The following is a 19,117-nucleotide window of genomic DNA, read 5'->3' on the forward strand; positions in this document are numbered from 1 at the left end:
TTGTTTCTCTTTGTTATTGTTACCCATTTATGATTCCTCCCAGTAGGCAGGCTTGATGCTTGAGCGAGAAAAGCATCTCGTGGGCCTGTTTTGAATTGATCGTCATGATTCACTTGTGTATAGTATTTCTGGAATATTTGATCAATACCTCTCTCCTCTGTACCATGTCTTCTCAGTAGTCTTATTGTATTGTCCTATTTGGGGAGTCGTTCAGCAACCCTTTACCTGAACTGACTAAGCATCGCGGGATTGCCCAAGTGTGTTAATCCTTTAGCTGTGTCTACTATCTCAATCTGGTATGGGTCCAAAGGAGACAAGTATATACTATAGCAACTTGGTGGACTATCTCCCAGATTATTGCTGAATGAGCCTAGAATATCATGTCTCTAGAAACCCTTCTCCCTTCCGTATACGCTAAAGCTACACCAGGTCCAGCACCCGGTGGTTTGGGAAGAGGTCTTTTTGCTTCAACTACCATCAAAACTGGAGAAGATGTTTTGAATATTACCAGCCCTTTTGTAGCTGTGTTAGAGACACCGCGACTGAGTGACACATGTTCAGCATGCTTTGGGAGCAAACCCTTGCACCACAGTGGTTCTTTGAAAAACTGTACTGGATGCAAAGTGGTGAAGTATTGTGACAAGGTCTGTACTCCAAGCTACATATCAATCCATCAACACCGGTCACTGACATACATACCAGGAATGCCAAAGGAAGGATTGGAAGTTTGCTCATGCTCACGAATGCGCAATCTTTAAGAATTTAAACCCTCGCATTTTGCCGAGCAATGCTCGAGCTCTTTTACGGATGATCGTGCGCACGGAGCGTCAAAAATACACCGACGAGGAACTAGAACTCTTCTCCCAACTCGAGACTCACATCTCAGAAATCCGTGACCAGAGCCCCGAGCAATGGGAGCGTATCGCCTTGTCTTCAAAGGCCGTCAAGGCTTACTCCGGAACAGACATGAAGGAAGAAACGATATCTTCCTTCGGCGCCAAAGTGAGCAAGCCATCTCAGCCCAAGCTCTCGGCGCCCCTATTCCCAAGCTGTTACTGACTTACCAACCAAGCTGGAACTGAACTCTTTCAACCTCGCCAGCATCCTCTCCGACCGCATGGGCCTCTATCTACACCCCTACGCCGCTCTCATCAACCACAGCTGCAACTACAACGTCGCCGTCAGCTTCGACGGCGACAACCTATACATCAAAGCCACCCGCCCCATCCAAGAAGGCGAACAAATCTTCATCTCCTACGTCGACGCCACAAACCCAGTCAAACTCCGCCGCTCCGAACTCCGCGAGCGATACTACTTCGACTGCCAATGCGCCAAATGCGAAAAAGACCTCGCAGTGCCAGAACATAGCTTCCTGGGTCCAGAATCACGATATGACCAGTCCGCCATAGAAAGCGCAGAAACAGAAATCTACGAGCTTCTGAACGAATGCTCCTCGGCCGTGGAAACTGACCCCAAGAAAACGGCCGAGAGATTCCAATCATCCATTAAACGCCTACGACATATTGGCCCTTGGCCCGTTACTGAGCAGCCTCTCGTCTCGTTGAGAGATGAGTTGATTGCCTCGCTGCTGGCAGACCAGGATTTCAGTTCTGGATTTGTTCAGGCTGCTGTGCGGTATCTTCGTATTGATCCCGTTGTTTATGAGGATGTGCGGCATCCTGTTCGTCAGTTGCATGCGTATGTGCTGGCAAGGGTGGCGATTTTCCTGGATGATGGAGCGCATGGGGATGCTAGTTTGCTTAGGTTGGTGGATATGGAAACGGAGCCTACGCTGCTTGCTTGGTCTGTTTTGAGTCGGCTTGTGGAGCTGGAGGATGAGGCCTGTACGGTGCCGAGCTTTAAGGGGATTGTCAGGTTATTATTTAACCATGTGAATGAACGCTTTGAGGGGGGTAAGGAACCGAAGGACAGGGGAGATGATATACGGAAGGAGTGGGAGAAGATTGAACTGCTTGTCGATACGGTGCTTGAGAAGGAATGTTAATGTGGATCGGCTTTCTCGTGGGGATTCTGTGCCTTTAGCTTGGGGACCAGTTTGCCCCGGCATTAGCTTGGTAACTTGGGTGCCGGCATGAGGATGGGGTCCAAGCGCAGCTTGCATTAAATGCAGACATTGCGTAGGCTTAATGGAACGCTTAGCAAATAGACATATGTCAAAATGTCAACGATATATAGGCCAAATGCATCCAAGGCACCAGGGCTACGACGGCCGAGACTTAGCGAAGGAAACTGTACGAAATACGAGTGATGACAATTTATGTGAAAGAAAAAGAAATCGTTAAATTAGACCCCGTCCCCTAGATAAGTAGGGAAGGGAACAGGTGGTCTTGCCTCGTCCCCTTGGGGCTAAGGACTGAAGATCTCCTCGCCATGGGAGTAGGAATCCGTGGTTCGTTCACATGCCGACAAGACCTTTATATTGAGATGCAAACAGCTGACCCGCACTTGACATACAAGTTGGATGAACCCAAATAGGCACAAATGGTATCCATCGCTTTTGATTTCTTCTCCCAACACAACCGGACGCCCAATCCTCCACGCGACACTCCAGAAAGCTTTTCTTCTTTACTTGAGGGGAATGAAACGAGAAGAGTGGGTGGCACCGATACCGGGACGACCGTGCTTGACGGGCTTGCTGTGTGGTTGTTAGACTATGATCCTTCGCACAAAGAATATGAAACGGATGCGTAACGTACTAGGAGATGGAGAATTCTCCAAGGTAGTGGCCAACCATCTCGGGCTTGACTTCGATCTGGTTGAACTCCTTACCGGAGTAGATACCGACAACGGAGCCGATCATCTCGGGGACGATAATCATGTCACGGAGGTGAGTCTTAACGAGGTCGGGCTTCTCGTTGGGCTTAGCCTCCTGCTTGGCCTTGCGGAGCTTCTTGATGAGGCCCATGGGCTTGCGCTTCAGGCCACGGTTGAACCTACGGCGAGCGCGGGCGTGCACGACATCGCGGAGCTGTTCGGAAGAGAGGTCGAGGAGCCTGTGATACGTCCATGTCAGAAACGGCGCCTTTGCAAACATTTCCATCCGTTACGCCCGACTCCCACGAGGATAAACAATCGTATCTTAGATGCCATCGGTCATATCGCTCATTCGGAGTCGGGAGTAGGTGGTACCGGGGTTCCTTCAAGTTGTCACATACTGGTCGAGGTCAATACCGCGGTAGGAAAACTTGCGGAAGGTTCTCTTGGCCTTGATAGCTGTAAACCGATAACCAGTCAGCGCCTTGCTCGATTCATTCCTCGGTGATTTCCCGTTGCATCGCGTTCGCCGGATTCATTTTCGCCCCCTTCACTCCAAATCTCATCCATTTATATCCAACCATCCGTACGCCCCATCGTAAACGAATCCCACACAACGGCTTGCATGTCTCTATCGCGTAAAAGGGAAGGGAAAGGGTTCACTCGACAACGTACCGGCAGCCTCCTCAGCGTTCTAATACAGATACACGTTAGTATAAAAGTCTTTCAAGTAAGATTACTCATGCCAGACGGATATGCACTCACGTATTCGGTGTCAGCCATTTTTGCGGGTGTTCCTCTCAAGGTCGCTTTTCGAACAGCACTCGAAAAGCGAAGGGACAGTGGGTTGTCGTGTCGTGTCGCTGATAAACGTTCGTCGGGCCAAATCTTGTGCTCGACGCTGCGGTTGGGAGGTGGGCTGAGATTCGTCTAAGCGACGGCTAGGGTTGTAAACCTAGAAACTAGACCCGTTGTGGATTCCTGGCTGTAGGGTTATATGCCACTAGCCCTACATTATACTTCCCGATCGGGAAATTTAAATGGATATTGGAGATTATGGCCGTTATCATTGGCTGTTTAACTAGACGTTTTATGGCTCTGATTAACTGGGGCTTACAAGTGCCTAGGTTTCTGATATGTAATTAATGCAGCGTAATACAATTTCGCGCCCCATAATGGATACCAGATAGACAGATAGGCGGCTTACGCGCATTTACGTGATGTGGAATAGTTCGTGGAGGTCAGATAATCTGTATTGGCTATCAAGGAGCCTTTTCAGCTCACATATGCATAATTCGTAACTGCATCAGAAGCCTGGCACAAACAGACTTGACCGAAATGGGCCATTTTCCTCCCAATACTGCGAATGACTGCCAGATTTCTGTTCCCCCACGAGATATCACATATTTTTCGACACTCGCACGAGTGAAGACGCTTAGTCGAAGAGACCGAATCCCATGTCGTCATCGGACTCCTCCTTCTCTTCCTCCTTCTCCTCAGCGGCAGGGGCGTCACCACCGGCAGCGGCAGCGGCACCAGCAGGGGCAGCGGCACCAGCACCACCGGAGGGAACGGTAGCGAGCTTCTCGGCACCCTCAGAGATCAGCTGTAGTGAGTAGATGGTCAGTACGCGCCCTGTAGGTCTCAATCACCCAACGTATTACGAACCTGCTGGAGGTCCTTGCCCTCGAGCTCGGAGATGAGCTTCTGGAGGCGCTCCTCATCGGCGTCAATGCCGACGGAAGAGAGAACGCTCTTGATGTCCTCAGCGGAGGGGGTGGCGTTGCCAGCCAGGGCAATGAGGAGGTAAGCGGCAAGGTGCTTCATTTTGGATCTGTACAGGAGTAACTTGTCAGAAATGAACTTTCGCCGGGTACAAGATCATCGACAGCGCAGCGCGATGCTGCAGGTTATAAAACATACAGATTTGTTTTAATATGTGAACACGAGAATCAATCGATTTAACCGCAAATTGGGCGGAGACTGAAACGTCGAGTTCGCTGAGGGTTAGCGATGTGGATGGAGGAAAGTCGAAGGTTCGGATCGCCAAAATCGCAAGAAAAGTGCGCTGCGGCTGGTGGTTGTGGCTCGTGGCCCAGGCTCCCTCTAAGCGAGCCTGTGGCGCATGCATGCTTGCAGGGTAGCATTCTTACTAAGGGAGCCATCCGGATGACTTGGTCAGTCACGTGACCAGTCGCTTCTAGAAGACAGGATGGCGACTCGCTGTAACTTATTTAAACTGCCGGCGCTCTCGTCCTAACGACATCGTCAGTCTATTCTCTGTGTATCTCAGGGCTTCAGCGTCGTCTTTGATTCAACCCAGCCCCTTTGGTTGAGCTAGGGTGAGAAGACGGCTGTTCTCGAAGTCTCGAGCTTTAAAACTTCAGGTTCTGCCTCAGAAGAAGTCATGAAGTTAATCCGTCACACTAACCACCGACGGTGAATCTGCCCTCATCACTTTTTCCCTGCTACTGAGACCTGCGTATTTATATCTGCTTTAGGCGCCAAGATGAGTGTAGGAGCGCCTAATCCTGTTATTCTGGTGATGTTTCGCTGATTATGAGGCAGTTCCTCGATTCCGTTCTTTCATCTATCGAGACGGGCAAACCGTCTCCCCTACCGCCAGTCACTACCACACAATCAGCGCCCGTATCCTCCTCAACTGCCAAGTCAGAGGCTCGCAGGCCCAGCACGACCCCTCGCGATGTCGCTGAGCGGACAAATAATGCTGCAGGTACGAAACGCAAGGCCGAGGAGCTGCTGCAACGTCCTCAAAAGCCTCTTACCCAGATATCTAGCAAACAACCACTTTCTAGACCAATGGCTGCGACTGCGGCTCCTAAGCCCCGTTCTACCACTACATCGGCTGCGAGGCCTGCCGTAAAGAGCAGTATATCAACGTCATCGGCATCACAGAGAGCAGCTCCGGTGTCTTCAAAGCCTCCCCCGAAGGGATCGTTTGCGGAGATAATGGCAAAAGCAAAGGAACTGCAGCAGAAAGCCCCAACGCAAGCGGGCATGTTCAAGCATCAGGCTGTAACTAAAGAGAAGCTTAGCAAGATGGAACGCAAGAAACGAGCAATGGAAGCACAGGCGAAGGAAAAAGATGCACGACCGGCAAAAAAACTCGGTATTACGTCTGGTCCAGCAACAGGTAGCAAAGCCGGTGATGGAAAACCTGCTAGGAAGCGGGAGCCTGAAGAGCTGTCGTACAAGGGTACAGCAAGGCCAACACCGTCTGCGGCACCGGAATACAGAGGTACGGCTGGCCTACCCGCTCGAAGCAATCCAAACGACCGGAAGGCGCAAGCTCGAGCGAGCAAACGATCTAGGATGGACGAATATCTTGGAACAGATGAGGAAGACGAGGGAGATTATGCGGACGACTACGACGACTACTACTCAGATGCATCGTCGGATATGGAAGGCGGATTCAACGATGTGGAGGAGGAAGAAGCAGCCGCATTGGCATTTGCAAGGAAAGAGGATGAAGAAGAATGGCGCGCGGAGCTTGCAGCCAAGCAAGCGAAGCTGGAGCGCCAGAGGAAGCTCTCTACACTGGCATCCCGAAGACGCTGAGGCCACAAAGCAGTCTTTTCCCTTCATTTCGCTTTTTCTTTGTCAGTAATTTTTGTTAAACTTCTTCGGCACATTTTTCTTTTGGCTTGGAACGGAGCATCAGCGAGAAATACCCGAGGGTGCATTACATATGACATCTCTTCTTTTTCCCCTTCTTACTTTCTCTTCTCTTTCAGGGCAACTTCTGTTTATGATATGTTTTCTGTGCATTAGCGAGCGTTATGGTGTTGATAGATAGGGCGGCAACGCTGCTCTTCTTAGTGTTATCTTTTCCCTCTTCCATTGGAATAGCCCTACCCGGTGTTTGCGTCCTGTTTACTAGGTGGAGAGAGGCGTCATTCTTACATGTTATGTTTATTTGAAATTCTATGGGAATTGAAATCCATGGACAGGATTCTTATCGTCCGGATCAGCCCCACTTAGTAGGCGGTGACATCACAGGCCATAGTCCTCTTAGTGCTTGCTTCTTCTCTTGCACCTCACCTCTTGCTCTCTTACTCTTCTCTCTATGATCAACATCCTCTCTGTTGCTCCATGTGTTGACTCTTTTCAATTGATTAGCAAGCTTTTGTAACATAATCCACCATGGAGGTTCATCATATAACCACTTCACCTAAGATTCTCTTCAGTAAGGCACGCAAGATTGTGCCACCTATGCTGGAGAAATTCCACAAAGGTTTGTCTTCCTTATTCCACAGTTGGCGATCCATGTTATCGTATCATAGCATAAGAACTCTATATTAAAAGTAAGCACAGGCCAGCATGGACGGGTTGCCGTTATTGGAGGATCACTAGAGTATGCCCACTCCAACGCGAGTACGTACAAGTCGTATTGACCTGGGTCAAGTTACACAGGAGCTCCATATTTCTCTTCCATGGCTTCGGCACGGCTAGGTATGTGACTGAAACAATGGTCATGAGAGTTATTACTTTGACTAAGCTTTGTAGGCTGCGATATGGTAGGACGCCCGAATCTATCTCATCATTCATGCGATGGTTCCTGATAAAGAGCAGAGTCATGTTATCTGCGAGCGATCTGCAGCTACTGTAAGCTTATGCTGTGTCATTTCAGTTGGCTTACGCTTGGAATACCTTGACTCACCAGTCTATGCAGGTTATCAAGTCTTATTCTCCGAACCTAATGGTCCATCCTTTACTACCAAGTAGCGAATCTGTAAAGGACCCCAATTCGATTGATGCGCCTAAGCTTGCTAGCCCCATCGTGGCAATGCTATCTCGTCTCCATGCCCTAGTAGTGGGACCGGGGTTGGGCCGTGACGGGGTGACGCTGAAAGTGGTTATAGAGGTCTTGAAGGAGGCGCGGTCCCGCTCAATACCGTTTGTCTTAGATGCCGATGGACTACTGCTTGTCACGGAGCAACCGGATCTTGTCAAAGGGTACAAGGAATGCATATTGACGCCTAACGTTAACGAGTTCAGCCGACTAGCCAAGGCGTTGGATATCGAGGTTCCCAGCATGGCGCAGATCGAGTCAGATGGCGGCGACAAGACAAGCCGAGAAACCGAAGCCTGTGAGAAGTTGTCGCAAGCTCTTGGTGGTGTGACAATAATTCAGAAGGGACCGCACGATGTGATCTCAAACGGTGTAACGAGCATCGTCAACGATATCGTCGGAGGGTTGAAGCGCAGTGGAGGTCAGGGAGACACGCTCACGGGATCGTTGGGCACGCTGCTGGCGTGGCGAGCAGCTTATCACAACAGACTTTGGGATTCCGGTGAAAGGGATAACCAAAGGGAGGCCCAAAGTAAGCAGGAGATTCAGGCGGAGCTTGAGTCATCGGACAAGAGAATGTCCCCCGCAACAACATTGCTGCTTGCTGCCTGGGCGGGCAGCGGGATTACAAGAGAGTGCTCTCGCCGCGCTTTTGAGGCGAAGGGTAGGAGCATGCAGGCAAGTGACCTCACCGATGAGGTCCATGAGAGTTTTCTGGAGTTGATCGGTGAGCCGGAACAATCGAAGACGCGTCTGTAGACTCTCTTCATGTCTCGCTATAGATGATTTACGCTAGCCATACATGTCGGTTGCACTGTATAAACCATGAGTTTAGAGTTTAGAGTATCATGATTTAGCTTCTCGCCTTGGTTTTGCAGTCTTCACGTTAGAAAACTCTCGTCCAGAACCACTATAAATAGTCCATGCATTCATCAACATCCAATGGAGACCAAAGGCAGTCAGGTGAGCACGGCATTTGAGAGCCAAATCATTGATATGTTCTATAATGTACACACAAGAGATGGAGTCATTGACTCAGGTTCCTCGCTATGAACTCACCACCATTCGTCATGTTCCAGGATAGCACTCGCTGATATACGAGGGTGGCAGCAACGAACATCTCTAGCGAACCCAACATCCAATGCGGAAATGACAGCCTCTTATATCGATCCAACCACAGTACAAGCAACAATAAAATACGTAAAAGGACTCTAGAGTGCTGACAACTCAAGAGCGACGTCTCAACCCAATTTCCCTGCCACCCGCGTCATCCATATTTTTTTTAGCAAACTACTACGTCGGAACATGTATCCGGCATGAAATTACCGAGTCAAAGCTTGGTAGTTACAAAGTCTAGACTAAAGATCCGAGAGTCTCTCCCCCGCATTATCGCCTCAAGCGAATGCTACGATCGTTTAGCTCGACACCATGATACCGGTTCCTTTGTCCCATGTTCTAGAGCTCGTATCCGAAGGCGCCAGTTTTGTGGTTCCCAGCTCACCTGACAGACTCCAGATGCAGAGGCTACACGTTGAGAGACATGTATTCGAAAATGGTGTCCTCGTCTTCAACCTTTTCCAAGGTCGTACTTGGAAGCCTAACTAACTGCGGCCGGGTTCCAATCTGTTCGTACCGAGTCATCCGCCGCGTGGTATAGTCCCCCAAAACAGAAGAAACAAAAGGTATATATAAGAAGCAATTGCAATCACCATGCTCAACCCGAAATAGAGCATCAGATAAGCAAGCAAAGCTTCCAATCTTCAGGTAAAAGCTCATACCAAAGCCCACTTCTCAACCTACACTCTATACTCTCCTCTTCTCAATTCTACCATTGACAACGCATACCTAACCACCAATATGCAAACCCTCTCCATTCTCACCAGCCTCTTGTTGGCCACCTCCTCCCTCGTCCTCGCCAATCCCACCAGGCCCGTCTGCGGCACCTGCAACCCTCTGTCGGGCCAAAACAACTGCGACATCACGACCTCGTGCATCAACACGGGCACCCGCTTCCATTGCGCTTGTCGCGCGGGTTACAAGGCGTCGAAGAACAACAATGATATCACCAAACAGTTCCGGTTGAACGTGCCCAACTACCAGTTCCTGGTCTTCACACCAGAGTCAACTGAATGCAATACGCTCTGCGATAATCCGTACGGAGCGGGCCCGAATCTGTGTGCCGAGGTGCCGATTCAGAATAGGTGCGAGGTTTAAGAGATTCTTGATGTTTGGTGGGAATTGGGGACTATGCAAGGACATAATGGGGTGGGTGGTTGAGGGTGGTGAAGCCGCACTTAGTAATTCGATATTGGATGGTTGTTGTCAGGGTTGATCTACACTCCTTCGTTGACCTTAGCACTACAGCTTCAGTTTGTCGTTCCCTAACCTGAGCTCTAATTGAGACTTTGATTCTGTTTCCACGGGTTCTATTGGAAATCATATTGAGGTATATATTGGTTCCGGACTCCATTGAGAAACACTATGCACCATAACACCTGTGCCAAATCTAACCTCTGAAAATTTCATCAATTCGGGACAATAGACAAAAACGATTAGACGTGATTAGCCCCGATTAACTCATGGCAGGTAAACATTAGATATTCTTTTTCAATGAGAACTATGATGGAATACCCTTCTTTACATATCCATTTCCGCATCACCGCCAACAAACATCAGACGTGTGCCATTGCCATTAATTTGCCAGATCTAGGAGAGCATCACGTTAGTAACTGTCGAAAACCAACAAGAAGGGGTGTTGTTGGAAATACTTACTCCTAGCTGGTCATACTCATCGATGGTCGTCTTGAGTTGATCTTCAGTGAAGCCCTTAGCAAGGACACGTTCTCTGATCCTCCGCATATTGAGCTCGCCGTCTTCGCCCACGGCTGCCGCACCGCTCTCCCACATGGAGCGAATGAGGTGGTAAATCTTGCTGCTGGGAGTTTGGTCCGCAGTTCCCTGGCCATCGTTAGACAGAGACGCCTTGCTAACCTCAACAAGACGGAGTGCCTCATCCACATCCTCCGGAACAACCTCCTCGCTAAAGCGAAGACGAGCGAGGGCCTGTGAAAGACGAACAACGCCCAGCAAAGTACGTGGAGTGACATGAGAGAACTGCTTCTTCTCGCTCTCATCCAGCTTCTGCTGCTTCCTCATCCTTACATATGCACCAACCATGTAGTCCGAGACGGATGCAGGAACGACGGGCCGGTAGGTACGTGCCTTCGCAATGTACTGGCGAACCTCACTAGGCGTAAACATGACACCCGCATCTTCATTTTCGGGGTGCTTGTTATGCATATGGACATAAGTGACGTGGTGTGCCAGTTCTTCATCAGCGTCGCGTGAAGGAGTGTCGAGAATGAGAAACATGACATCAAAACGTGAAAGCAAGGCGGCAGGAAGGTTGATATTTTCGACCGGAGAAATGCGTGGGTTATACCGTCCGTAAAGCGGGTTAGCAGCCGCCAAGATAGACGTGCGAGCATTGAGAGTGGTTGTGATTCCTGCCTTCGAGATCGAAATCGTCTGTTGCTCCATTACTTCGTGGATAGCAGTTCTGTCAGAGTCATCCATCTTATCAAATTCATCAATGCAGCAAATGCCATTGTCCGCCAGGACCAATGCACCTCCCTCCAGCACCATCTCATCCGTCACAGGATCTCTCATCACAGCGGCTGTGAGACCGACGCCGCTGCTTCCTCGGCCAGTGGTGTACACGCCTCGAGGAGCGACCTTAGCAATATACTTCAGCAACTGAGACTTGGCAACACCAGGATCACCCATCAAGCAAATGTTGATATCACCACGAATGTGCATTCCGTCACCCATCTCTTTCGTGACACCTCCGATGAGTAAAAGAAGCAAGGCCTTCTTCACGTCAAGGTGGCCGTAGATCTCAGGGGCAATCGAGCGTGCCAGGTACTCATACATATTTCCAGACTTTTGGTGTTGTTCGATCTTGCGGAGAGTCCGGCTATCCATCGCGAGTTCGTTGTAGGACTTCTTATGTTGCGTAATATTCTGAGCCTCCATGTAGGTGTCGGTCAGCAATCCAGCACGGATAGCTCTGAATCCCGTGTATGGGGTGGGCAGGAAGATTCCTGCAATATCAACCACATCCCCAGGGTTCAATTGTCGTGTCAGGCTGCCATGGCAGTGAACAGTCATTGTGCGGGGAATATGGCCGACAGGGACCTGATCTGCCATCTCCTGAATCTTCACTTCCTGGAAAGGAACGAACTTCGAAGCACGAGTAGACAAGAACAGCTGTCCCTTGGAGTTGTTCTGCTTACACTCTTCTGACATGCACTCTGTCATAGGAAGGTATGATTTTGTAGTGATTGGTTGGAAGACCTCAGATCCACAGCGATCACAAGTGTAGGCATTGATTTGGACGGCTGGCTTGACATCCGAGACACGAGTAGTTATGCCGCGGACAGTGATCAAGCCACCGAGATGCTCTGCTCGTACATTTCGAACCGCAAGGGCTTTGGATTCACGCTCACTGCTTGATCCGGAAGGAGTAATTGGCTTGAAGTTCAGGGTGTATCGACGGGTTAATTCAGGGGGAAAGATTGAGGGCGCTGCCGCTGCGTCCGTGTCGGCTTCCATGGCCATTGTCATGGCCTCGTTCCGTTTTTCACGCTGTGACATGATAACATCCAGTACATCATCCTTGAATCTATATTCGATCAGCCTTGGGCTCGCCCAAACATTCGGTTTCACCACGTACGTGATCTCCTTAGTTTCCTTGGGCATGACAGCATCGGCAGCCTGTGAGAGAACATCAACATAGCGGTTGGTGTTCTTCTGCACAGACTCAACAAGCTTAAGGTCTGAGTCCTCCGGGAGCGACTTCTCGAACTGCGATAATGTCAGCCACTGTATTGAGGAACAAACAGTCGAGTACTCACAGTAGCTAAGTCATCAAGCTCGATGAGGATATTTGTGCGCTCGCGATCTGCCACATCCTGGAGCATCTGCATATATTTCAGTTTTGGTTCGCGACGTCGGCGGCTTGATCCTTCTCTCTGGGCTCCATTCTCATCTTCTGCATCATCCATAAAGTCATATTCATCGCTGGTACGGTCTCCATCAATGTGTAAGTCTTCAATAGCTTCGGTCGCAGCGGATGCAGAAGCTGATTCGAATGTTTTGAAGTGCGTGAGGAAATCCTTGAAGGCGTCCAATTGCGCCGCATAGTCAACTGGAGCGTGGTACTGAAGCAAAGCCATGATGCGACAATGGGATGAGCCAGTTTACTCGACAAATTAACTGGCAAGTGATGCGAATGGCGGCAGTACTAGACTCGCATCAATCCGGGGGGCAGAAGGAAGCGGCGGGCGTACTTTTGGTGTCCTCTCGGAGAAGTTGGTAGTGGATCAAATTCGGAACCCCAGCAACCTTAGGCCCAGCAACCTGAGGCGCAAAAACACGTCGCGACACGAAACCGACGCGTTTTCATTCCTTATATTGCACTAGTCTAAAAAGGAACTAGTGATACGTGCACGTGTATCGGACCGGAATAAGCCTCGGTCCGACCTCTATGGGCCGGCCGGCTCGGCGAACGGCGCATGGCGGGCGCTTGATTGCGGAGTCGATGTCCGGGGACATAATGAGCTGCGGTCTTCTCTCTTCTTCAAGAGCTCTCTGCTGCTTTAAAATAGAAGACGCATACCCTGCCATCGCCTGAGAATGGCGCCCAAAAAACCTTCCACCACGGCCGAGGTTGCCCTCGTACCTTTGAAGAACTGTCTAGTGAACTTACCGCCGTCGCTGGTTGCACTGCTAGTCAATGCCAACTCTGTAAGCTAGCTCATCTATTGTGGATGTCAATTAACTTCGGAAAACCTAATTGTTTGTCAGGCTGCACAAAATGTGATTGTCGAGCTGCAATACCGACCTACATCCGGAAAGGTCAGCGGCAATTCGACACAACGATCATGTTATCTGGGGTGGACGGGCATGCCAAGCAAGCGAAAGCTTGCGCCAGTTGTTGGAAAGGATGGCATCAATGGCGGCCCCTCGTCTAGAGAACAGGATATTTCTACTGTTGAATTGGATACTACGTTTGGGAGAGTCTTGGGCCTCACCGAAGGACAAAGAGTACGCTATGCACATTAACTCCTGCCCTATATCTAGTTATTTTAATACGGTTTTAGGTCGGAGTATTCATTCACTTGGACCCTCCGGTAGCGCATACCATCAATATAGAGCCTCTAACTCCTGAGGACTGGGAAAGTATGGTGTTCACCTTCGACAATACTGAGGATGCATTTACTGATTCACCCTGACCACAGTCATTGAGTTGCACGCAACTTTTCTGGAGCTTAACCTTCTCTCTCAGATTCGGGCTCTTCCAAATCCAACATACAGCACGGCTCAACCAGACCATATGCATCCTCTTACGCTGCATCTTTCCCCGACATCTACCGCCAATATTGTCATTACGTCTCTTACGCCCGCGCCATCGGACACCTCCCCATTCGCCAAAATAGCACCCGATGCGGAGGTCATTGTTGCTCCGAAAGTGCGCCCCAAGAATACAAGAGGGACCCGAGGGGATAGTAGGAGTGTCGCTGGGAGCAGCCGAAGAAGCGTCGGGGGTAGGAGTAGCGGAAGCACCGCGCGGACAAAGAGTAAATCAGACTCGACAAGCAGAGGATGTCTCTATTTCAGAGGCATTGATCGACAGTTGTCTGAGCAGTACTTTGATGGAGAGTCAGAAGATGATACCAACAAGGGCTTCCGTGTTTGGGTAGAGCCCGATATACTTGTGTCAAACGAACTTCGTGGAGCCAACTGGGCTTGCATCACCGTCGTTCAACCTTCCGGCCTGAAACCGCCGCTTGACCCTCAACAACAATTGAATCAAGCAGAACAGAAGTCAAACGAGGCCGGTGCGCCCACCACAAAACTCGTTGCCAAATTGCTTCCGTGGGTAGATGCTCCGCACAGTGAGCACTTGGCTATGTCTACGCTGCTGTGTTCCGCTCTTGGTGCTGAGGGCATGGTAGGTGGCATCATCCGTGTCGAAGCAGCCCCTCCACCATTGCAAAAATCCGCTGTCAAGTCAATCAAGGTCTATCCCTTCATGGCCGACACCTCCAAGAAGAAGGATGGGTTAAAATTTGGTGCTGATACCGCAGCTGCAAAGGATGCGCTAGCCGAGCGTATAAAGGTAATATATGGTAGCCCTGGCTCAGATAAGGGTTTACTGTCGGGACCTTTGACAGATGGAATGGTTCTCCCGAAAGCAGATAATCAGACAACGGTGTCTGCATTTGATGGTGCTATTATCAGATTTGACCCTCCCCTAAAGGCCGCTTCAGAACCAGCATTTGGGTGGTTGCAGGGATCGGAACAGAAGCTATCACTCGAAGTACAGTCTGAAATTCCCCGACCTTTAGATCAGGGCTCATCTCCTATGCCCACGGAGGATACAATACCGTCCGTTGTACCAGAGATGGTGGGCATTGATAAAATCATCGCACAGTCTCTTGACAACCTAACTAAGTCGTCGTCAATCTTGTTGACAGGCGGACTGGGTTCTGGAAAGACACAGCTTAGCCATCTCCTGGCACATCGACTTCGAAAAGACCACCTCTTCAATGTGAAATACTTCTCTTGTCGCAAACTCGTCACTGACGAGACTCGAATCTCCAATATCAAAGAGACTTTGAACCGCCTTTTCATGTCAGCTTCTTGGTGCTCTCGCCTAGGGGGGCACTCAGTCGTGATCCTGGATGACCTCGATAAACTGTGCCCAGTGGAGACAGAGCTACAGGTTGGAGGAGACAATGGCCGCAGCCGTCAGAACAGTGAAGTGATTTGCTCTATGGTGCGAGAATACTGCTCCATGAATTCTTCAGTGGTGTTATTGGCGACTGCGCAGTCGAAGGAGTCGTTGAACAACATTATAATTGGAGGCCATGTTGCCCGTGAAATTATTCATATCAGGGCTCCGGATAAAGAAGGCCGACGGAAGGTACTGGAGCAGCTGACGAGTCAAGATAAAGGCGCCAGTATCACTACAAATGGCCATGCACGAGAAGCTAGTGCATCTACCCAGGGCTCATGGTTAGATCCCTCCAATCCAGATAGCCGACCGAGCTCTGCTGGAGCAGACGGTTTTGTCTTGAGTCGCGATATAGATTTCCTTGAACTTGCTGGTAAAACAGATGGATTTATGCCTGGCGACTTAGTTCTACTCGTCTCCCGAGCGAGAAATGAGGCTTTGATCCGCTCTGTGCAAGAGCTATCTGGAACATCAAAGGCGATCACCCTCGGTGCTGACGACTTTGAAAATGCCATCAAAGGCTTCACACCAGCCTCCCTTCGCAACGTTACTCTCACGTCTTCTACTACAACATTTGCCGGCATTGGTGGCTTGCACGAGACTCGCCAGATGCTCTTAGAGACACTCCAATACCCTACCAAGTACGCTCCCATCTTTGCGCAGTGTCCCCTGCGTCTACGGTCTGGTTTGTTGCTCTATGGCTTTCCTGGTTGCGGTAAAACCCTTCTAGCCAGTGCGGTAGCAGGCGAGTGTGGCCTCAATTTCATAAGCGTCAAGGGTCCTGAAATTTTGAACAAATATATCGGTGCGAGTGAGAAAAGCGTACGAGACCTGTTTGAAAGAGCTCAAGCTGCTAGGCCCTGTGTCTTGTTCTTCGATGAATTCGACAGTATAGCGCCCAAGCGTGGCCATGATTCCACAGGTGTCACAGATCGCGTGGTCAACCAACTGCTCACACAGATGGATGGTGCGGAAGGGCTTTCTGGAGTCTACGTTCTTGCCGCTACTTCTCGACCCGATTTGATTGATCCTGCACTGTTGCGTCCGGGTCGTCTGGACAAATCTCTACTCTGCGGTATGCCGAATCACTCAGACCGTGCTGATATCATCAAAGCTGTCAGTTCGAAGTTAGTGATGAATGACGAAGTTGCGGCTCGCCTAGATGAAGTCGCTGCGAGAACAGAGGGCTTCTCTGGAGCTGATCTTCAAGCTGTCGTCTATAATGCCCACCTTGAAGCCGTCCATGATGCTCTCGGAGATCATAATGCTGATAAGCCAGCAGCCAAAAGCAATACCAAGCAGTCGGCAAACACCAGTACAAAGTCCTTCATCCAGTTTCTTTACTCCACGTCAGAGCAGGCCAACGGAGCAGTGTCTATGCCTCCACCTGCAGCTGTTGCGGCCAAGCTCGATGCGATTAAGAGTGCCCGGCGGCGCCAACGGCAGATTACGCAAGGCACAACCAACGCCGCAACTACTGCCACAAATGAGACCACTCAGGAAGAGCCTCGTCAAGAGATTACTATCAAATGGGAGCACATGGAGCGGTCACTCAACACAACACGTAGTTCACTCAGTGCAGCAGAGCGACGACGACTCCAGGCAATATACCGTGAGTTCGTAGTGGGCCGGAATGGCGAGATGCCTAATGGTGAGGGCAGTCAAGAGATTGGGGGGCGAACAAGCCTAATGTAATTACACAGTGATATATGTACATTGAGATTCAATAGATCTGTATAGACGATTGTATATGGAATGTATACTACCTGTAACACTGTTTGAGTATATGCTATTAGTAACGGGGGTATTGGCGATTTGTCCAGTTATGTTGACAAAGCACAAGGCGACTCACATCACAACCCGAGTAGTGCCGAGAAATGTCGATAATCCTATACTTCCAAGTTAAGCTAAAGTGTGTGCGATGCTTCAAAGCTCGGATAGAGGTAGCTATATTAAGTGAAGCAGTTTCTATAGCATGAATTTCCAAGCAGTCAATCAACATCCAAGTACTGAAGCGGGCATGCTTATCTTCTCTATGTCAGTTCAAACTGACCGAATGCCTCAAGGGCAGAAGCTCTCTGCGTATGACATCAGTACTCTATACACCTTTACACTTCAATAAATGCTGTGTGGTTAGTCAGTAAGCGAGGGGTCAGGAACATCAGTCTCCAGCTAGGTCTGCACACAATATGTGCTTCATATAAGGCCAACGCCCGGCGAAAAGACTCGGTAACGGATTAAGAAAGTAAAATATGGCTGAACTCTGTCGGTGGTAGCTAAGCAGATACCATGAAAATGGCAGTAAGGGGCATTCATCGCATATATGAAAGTTAACGGTTTTGGGAATTATTTGCATGATAAACGTCAACATACGTTGGAGTAGGTAAAGTAATGTGATGGTGAACTGAAGAGGGATTCCTTATCGATGGCTTTTCTCGTAGCTGGGTCATAATGTCAAAGATTTTGCTGAAATGCAACAGCTCGTCTCGGTGGCGCAATTGGTTAGCGCGTCTGACTGTTAATCAGGAGGTTGTGAGTTCGATCCTCACCTGGGACGGTGTTTCTTTTTGTTTTTGCAAGTGTTCCTTCCTGTCTGGTCTGCCCTTGCAACTTCAAGCTACTAGAAGAAAGAAGAAGCACAGTTAGCAGTAATACCGACAAGGTCATCCCTCTATCTGGTCGAGTCTTTTTTTGCTTGGGCAAAAAGGCTTGAACAAACCCAAATGGAGGCTCACAGCTACTCTAGGAGTAGCATATAAAACGAAACTGCTGTAGTGTCGTGTCTAAATTATTGATCAATCTACTAGGGGCCCTACATTCTGGGTACTGGGAATAGAAGTGAATGATTATTTGATGACTAGTCACAAAGAGGAATTCGCTGCTATCAAGTAGCAGGTAGAAATTATCAAGCGGAATAGAAATGAAGGCGAGGGAGAAAAGTGAGCGCAGCAGGCGGAATTCAGTGGCGATAGACCTAGTGGTCTACAAACGAGGGAACAACACGGTGAGTAGTATAAGAAGGTACTGAACAAGGCGGAGATCTTTAGGCAAGCAGTTTAGCCAGCGAGTTCAACAATATGGTCATACATTTGATATAGATAGATTGCAGGATCCTAAACCATATGTCTACTTCATTCGACTGAATTGACCACCCAAAGGAAGAATGTTATTCGCTCGCCTTGCCGCTAGTAGATAGTTAGTTAAGCAAACTCGTGTAAGGAACTTAATCAATGTAGAACAGCTGCTGGGTGGGTAGAAAGTCACAACTCATTAGGAGACCAATGTTCAGTTTTTGAAGATAGGGCTACAGTTGTGGTCCCACCAAGTAGGAATGCAGTCCAGGAGGGCACTGTTACGTATACAGACACGCTGTTGCGAATGTTTAGATTCGGCACTGAACCCAGAGAAAGGTTAAGCCAAGTTCCTGGCCTAATTCTGCAGCGGCACCCGATTAGGGCTATTTTTATGCTTATTTCATGTACTCATTGCGGTATGCATAACAACATTCACAAGTCCACATACTAGATGCGTATTTGGATTATCAGAAGGGCAAACTATCTGCGACATCCTGTTCAATACATTCAGTATCAAAAATCACGTAATAACCAACTTTACAAGATTACGGAGTAGATTCCCACTGGGTAGTTTATAGTTGGAGGGCTGTGGACTAATTCCCCCAGATACTCATTTCTATACAGGTTGAAGCTCAAGACTGGGTGTGCATCAGT

The 19,117-nt window shown here is 49.3% G+C and overlaps 9 protein-coding genes across 9 annotated transcripts; 5 read left to right on the forward strand and 4 right to left on the reverse strand.

The window, feature by feature from the left end:
* Window positions 1-380: 380 nt before the first annotated feature.
* Window positions 381-2,005, forward strand: ABOM_011113 (S-adenosylmethionine-dependent methyltransferase; the record flags this gene model as incomplete). Its single annotated transcript, XM_022538241.1, has 3 exons — window positions 381-644; window positions 703-1,002; window positions 1,073-2,005. 3 exons carry the CDS (start codon window positions 381-383, stop codon window positions 2,003-2,005), a joined length of 1,497 nt encoding a protein of 498 aa, XP_022383942.1.
* A 581-nt stretch (window positions 2,006-2,586) lies between these two features.
* On the reverse strand, window positions 2,587-3,558 carry ABOM_011114 (40S ribosomal protein uS19; the record flags this gene model as incomplete). The annotated part of the gene is made up of 5 exons (XM_022538242.1): window positions 2,587-2,656; window positions 2,718-3,014; window positions 3,177-3,234; window positions 3,451-3,469; window positions 3,541-3,558. The coding sequence occupies 5 exons, from the start codon at window positions 3,556-3,558 to the stop codon at window positions 2,587-2,589; spliced, it is 462 nt and encodes a 153-aa protein (XP_022383949.1).
* Window positions 3,559-4,210: 652 nt separating this feature from the next.
* On the reverse strand, window positions 4,211-4,602 carry aspf8 (ribosomal protein P2; the record flags this gene model as incomplete). Its single annotated transcript, XM_022538243.1, has 2 exons — window positions 4,211-4,381; window positions 4,444-4,602. The coding sequence occupies 2 exons, from the start codon at window positions 4,600-4,602 to the stop codon at window positions 4,211-4,213; spliced, it is 330 nt and encodes a 109-aa protein (XP_022383948.1).
* Window positions 4,603-5,334: 732 nt separating this feature from the next.
* On the forward strand, window positions 5,335-6,354 carry ABOM_011116 (uncharacterized protein; the record flags this gene model as incomplete). The annotated part of the gene is made up of 1 exon (XM_022538244.1): window positions 5,335-6,354. One exon carries the CDS (start codon window positions 5,335-5,337, stop codon window positions 6,352-6,354), a length of 1,020 nt encoding a protein of 339 aa, XP_022383947.1.
* A 585-nt stretch (window positions 6,355-6,939) lies between these two features.
* Window positions 6,940-8,347, forward strand: ABOM_011117 (ATP-dependent (S)-NAD(P)H-hydrate dehydratase; the record flags this gene model as incomplete). Its single annotated transcript, XM_022538245.1, has 6 exons — window positions 6,940-7,030; window positions 7,111-7,150; window positions 7,202-7,248; window positions 7,303-7,313; window positions 7,369-7,401; window positions 7,469-8,347. 6 exons carry the CDS (start codon window positions 6,940-6,942, stop codon window positions 8,345-8,347), a joined length of 1,101 nt encoding a protein of 366 aa, XP_022383946.1.
* A 1,086-nt stretch (window positions 8,348-9,433) lies between these two features.
* Window positions 9,434-9,847, reverse strand: ABOM_011118 (uncharacterized protein; the record flags this gene model as incomplete). The annotated part of the gene is made up of 2 exons (XM_022538246.1): window positions 9,434-9,691; window positions 9,746-9,847. The coding sequence occupies 2 exons, from the start codon at window positions 9,845-9,847 to the stop codon at window positions 9,434-9,436; spliced, it is 360 nt and encodes a 119-aa protein (XP_022383941.1).
* On the forward strand, window positions 9,446-9,802 carry ABOM_011119 (putative adhesin; the record flags this gene model as incomplete). Its single annotated transcript, XM_022538247.1, has 1 exon — window positions 9,446-9,802. The coding sequence occupies one exon, from the start codon at window positions 9,446-9,448 to the stop codon at window positions 9,800-9,802; it is 357 nt and encodes a 118-aa protein (XP_022383940.1).
* Window positions 9,848-10,225: 378 nt separating the features above from the next.
* On the reverse strand, window positions 10,226-12,825 carry ABOM_011120 (DNA replication licensing factor MCM7; the record flags this gene model as incomplete). The annotated part of the gene is made up of 4 exons (XM_022538248.1): window positions 10,226-10,294; window positions 10,361-12,272; window positions 12,324-12,454; window positions 12,505-12,825. 4 exons carry the CDS (start codon window positions 12,823-12,825, stop codon window positions 10,226-10,228), a joined length of 2,433 nt encoding a protein of 810 aa, XP_022383960.1.
* A 460-nt stretch (window positions 12,826-13,285) lies between these two features.
* On the forward strand, window positions 13,286-17,084 carry pex1 (AAA family ATPase peroxin 1; the record flags this gene model as incomplete). The annotated part of the gene is made up of 4 exons (XM_022538249.1): window positions 13,286-13,396; window positions 13,457-13,696; window positions 13,753-13,831; window positions 13,891-17,084. The coding sequence occupies 4 exons, from the start codon at window positions 13,286-13,288 to the stop codon at window positions 17,082-17,084; spliced, it is 3,624 nt and encodes a 1,207-aa protein (XP_022383961.1).
* Between the last annotated feature and the right edge of the window lie 2,033 nt (window positions 17,085-19,117).

The sequence above is a fragment of the Aspergillus bombycis genome, assembly GCF_001792695.1.
Source record: "Aspergillus bombycis strain NRRL26010 chromosome Unknown contig00153, whole genome shotgun sequence".
Classification (NCBI taxonomy): domain Eukaryota; kingdom Fungi; phylum Ascomycota; class Eurotiomycetes; order Eurotiales; family Aspergillaceae; genus Aspergillus; species Aspergillus bombycis.